Source organism: Chinchilla lanigera, unplaced genomic scaffold, assembly GCF_000276665.1.
Source record: "Chinchilla lanigera isolate Chin_1 unplaced genomic scaffold, ChiLan1.0 scaffold00084, whole genome shotgun sequence".
Lineage (NCBI taxonomy): Eukaryota > Metazoa > Chordata > Mammalia > Rodentia > Chinchillidae > Chinchilla > Chinchilla lanigera.
The window spans coordinates 9003329-9007437 of record NW_004955485.1 but is presented as its reverse complement, the minus strand read 5'-3'; the positions used below and the strand labels follow the sequence as shown (position 1 = coordinate 9007437).

General features: G+C 62.4%; 1 protein-coding gene across 1 annotated transcript; it reads right to left on the bottom strand.

Annotated features, from left to right (window-relative positions):
- Window positions 1-1450: 1450 nt before the first annotated feature.
- Lbx1 (ladybird homeobox 1) lies at window positions 1451-4109 on the bottom strand (the record flags this gene model as incomplete). The annotated part of the gene is given in 2 exon segments (XM_005403879.2): window positions 1451-3042; window positions 3672-4109. Coding segments are annotated over 2 exon segments (858 nt in total). The 3' UTR covers window positions 1451-2509.

Here is a 4109-nt window from a genome sequence, read left to right as displayed (position 1 = left end):
CGGGCGCAGATGCCCGGGTGACCGCCGCGCCGCGGTCCCTGCGCCGCCTTTGTGCCGGGGAGGCGCGCGCGGGGACCTAATCCATCAAATTGTCTACAAATTGTGAAGAAAATTCAAAAACCATATGGTCGCCAGCGCCGGCGCGCTCTGGGCTGCGGAGGGCCGCGGCCGTGCCCGCACCGGGAGCCGCGGGGGGCTGGGTCCGGCTATTGTCGCCTGTCAGCGGCCGCCCGGGCCCATTCGTCCCGGCCTTCATGGTCCGCACTCCGAATTACAGACCCATCCATCCTGAGAGAGGGCGATTTATGTCGCCGGGAGGAACCGGCCGCATGCCCGCGAGGCTGCCCGGCCGCAGCCGCGCCTCGCGCTCCTCTCTCCTCGCCCCTTCCTTTCCCCTCTCGCCCTCTTCCTCTGTCTTCCCTCTCTCCGTGAATCCCGCCTGTCCCCCTCGCCGCCCCACTTGCCTGGCTCCCCGCTCTGCCCTGGGGTCCCGAGCTCCTTCCTCCCACCCCCGTTCCTGGCTGCCTCTTGCTTTCCTCCGGACACACGCGTCCTGACTCAGGCCCGGGGGCCCCATCGCCTGCCCCGGACCAGATGCGCATTTCTCACATCAATTTTGCGGAGAAAGAGCCGAGTGGCCGGAGGCGGGACCCTTCTCTGGTGACAGCGGCCACTCGCCAGCCCAGAGACAACAAAGCCGAGAGAAACTCGCTCAGTCCGGAAAATGAAACCGGCCGAGCGCCCACCCAGCCACGCTCGCGCGCGCGAACCCCAGCGTCTCGGAGGGACCCAAGTCTCTGCCGATCGCCGAGTTCGGGCCCAGAATAAGTGAACATTACCAGATATTTACCCCAGCCCCTGGTCGCTTTGGACTCACATCCCGGAGTGAGTGCCCTTGCATGCAATTCGGCTTGCCCTTTTTACCTTGGCCTCGTTATTTCTCACTTCTACCCCAAGGACGAGGCCCTCCAGGCAGCCGGAACCCTGGGACTCCCCAGACCCTGCCCTTCTGTCTGGCTGAGTAACACCTGCCTGCCCGTGCACCAGGGCGCAGCCCAGGCCTTGGGGAGCACAGGTAGAGAGCGCTGGGCCAGGCGGACTGGGGAAGGCAAGGCCAGGCTCTCCTCCGGCCCTTTGCCCGGAACAAAGGATTTCTTACTGCGGTGCCCGGGCGAACACGCTCCTCTCTTCCAGTACCTCACGCCCTGCTTTTTACCCCGACCTGGCGAAGCCCGCTTCTCCCTCCCGTTTAGGAGCCGCTGCCTGTGACCAGACAAGAAGCACCTCCTCCCGTGGCTTCTCCCTCTCCCTTGCTCTCTTGCCTGCCCTGAAACGCCCCCCCAAATCTCCAAAGCTAGGGGGACAGGCCAGGAGCAGTAAAGAAAGATGAGCATGTCCGCTGCTTCCCGGATCGGCCCATTCACTCAGACTCGGGCATCACATCGCCGGCTCTAGTAAAATGGCAAAGACTTTTATTTATCGGAGAAGGAGACCTTGGATACAGTCCGCAGAGGAGAGGGCAGGGCGGGGAAGGAAGGGGCACTCCGGACCATCCTCACCAGGCCGCCCTTTCCTCGCCAAGTTGAGCTAGGAGTGGGATGTCAAATTCGGCAAGAGAGACCCAGAGCTTTGGAGGAGGTGGGGGAGGACTTAGGTCGCCTCCTCTCTGTCTCTGTCACATGCAAAAAAATTCTAAAAAGAGTAAAAAATAATTCTAGGGCTTTGGGTTCTGTTTCCAGTGGTTGCTTGATTGGATGTCCCCCTGCTCTGTCGTAAAGAACCAGACTCCAGCAAGCAGTCTGAGAAAATGCAGGAGGGAGGGAAGATCGTAAAAACAGCGTTAGTGGGCATCAGGAGGCAGAAACGGCATCGAAGACAGTTCTCTGGTGTGGGGAAGGAAAGATCGACTTTGAAACTTGCAAGTCGGGACCTGGCTGCCCCCTCACTCCCTTCCCACGCAGGGAAAACGGGCAGAAAGAAAGGAAAGCGGTCAACTGCGATAGGATAGGCCGAGGGAGGCGAGGAGGGAGCCCTAGTGCATTCGCCACATGCAGAGAAAAACCAAAACAGCCAGAGCTGCCCCCTCTTCCCAATCGCAGGGTTAGCGTTCCCGCTCCTGTTCCCGATTCTGCCTCGCCCTCAGCCAACCCCGCAGCCAAACAACTTTACAAACATTGAAATATCTGGTACTTAAAAAAATAAAAGAAAGAAAAAATTCAGGCTGCGGTGGGAAGGATCCGCTATATAGGTTTAAATATTTATACAGAAGCCATACAGAATTGCACGGCGAGGGCTCCCAGCACGGTGGAGGCCGCTTATGGCGCCGGCGGGCCGGCCAGCCCGGGTTTATTGCTTCGAAAGGGAAGAGGCGGCTGCCGGGAGTCCAGGCCTGGGGACAAGGAAGGAGACAGGCGCTGCGGAGGAGGTCCCAGCTCCCCTCAGCAGTCAGGTCCGGGAGGCCGCGGGTGCTCGGCGCTAGAGGAGGGGGTGGCAGAAGATGGGGCGCCGCTCAATCGTCCACGTCGATCTCTTCATCTTCCTCGTCCTCCGAGCAGTCCTGGCTGCTGGCCCGCTGGTCCGTGAGCGGAGAGGCGGGTGAGAGCTGCAAGGGTCCAGCTCCCGGGGCCTGCGGGGCGCCTGGGGGGAGCGCCGGGGAGCTCGGCCTCGACTTGGCCCTGCCGCAGCCGCTGCCTCCGCCTCCGCCACCACCGCCTGCGGACTCTGAGTTCTGCTCGAGTTCGGCCAGCGCCACGATGTCCATCTGCCCGCTGGGGCCCAGTTTCTTGGCAGACTCTACGTCGGCCTTCATCTCCTCCAGGTCCCGCTTGAGCTTGGCACGCCGATTCTGGAACCAGGTGATGACCTGGGCGTTAGTGAGGCCCAGCTGCTGTGCGATCTGGTCGCGATCTGCTGGGGACAGGTACTTCTGGTACAGGAATCGCTTTTCCAACTCATAGATCTGGTGGTTAGTGAAGGCCGTGCGCGACTTCCGCCGCTTCTTGGGGGTCTGCCGCTGCCCAAAGATGGTCATCCCATCGCGGCCTGGAAAGAAATGACAGGATAGGCTTCTACAGGAAGAGTGGAGAGATCCCACCCAGGGATTCGCCCCAGAACTCCACGCCCCACCTAGGCCCATCTGGCCTGGAGCCTACTGCTGTTCCCTCCTCTGATCTGATGCAGCCTCCCAGACCTAGTAAACAAGGGCTAGCACGAGCCTCTGCCTGCCTCTAGTCTCTGGGAAGTCCCTAGGAAAAATTGTTTCGGTCTCTGTCCACTCACTAAGAGTTGGTTTGAACAGCCCAAAGTCCATGACAGCGCCAAGAATCCAGACGGGACTCGGTGGATTGCAGTGTGCATGTTGATTCCCTAACCCTTGCAAACTCTGTTCTACCTAGAAGGTCCCAGCAAAAGGTTCAGTGGATTCTAACTCCTCTGGGTTGGAAGCACGCAGGCCGCTGGGAACCAGAGGGAGCCAGGCAAGGCCGGCCGACAGCAGAAAGAGCGTAGGTTCCCGCCACCCGGAGTGTGGCCTACGCAGAGGTCCCTAGCAGAGAGAGACTGGGTCCGGTCCGGCTCCCTCCACCCCAAGCTGGAGGCTGGGCTGGAGGAGGAGGGCAGGGGCACCGAGTGCGCGGAGCGCTGGGTGAAGGGGCCAGGGCGACAGTGCCTACCTTCGGCCGCCTGCAGGACGCTGACCTCCAGCCCCTTAAAGGTCTTGCTGGCGAGCTCCTCCAGCGCGCACAGCGGCGAGGTCTGCGAGAGCAGCGCGCGGCCCGCCAGGGGCAAGCCGCCCGGCGCGTGCTTATCGGCAGCGGCCAGCAGGTGCGCCGCCCCGCACAGCGAGTAACTTCTCCGCACGGACGGCTTGTTGAGGATGTCCTCGATGCTGAAGGGCGTCAGCGGCTTGTTGGAGTTGGCGGGCGGCGGCAGGTGGTCCAGAGGGCTGCGCCGCCGCTCCTCCCCCGGCGCCGCCTTGCTGTCCTCCTTGGAAGTCATCTCGGCCTCGTTTGGGGGCCCGGTCGGCCGGGGCGGTTCCGACCGCGGGGACCCAGACCGCGGGCAGCTCGGGCGCCAGGCGGTGAGGATGGGCGGCGGGGCGGCGAGGAGGC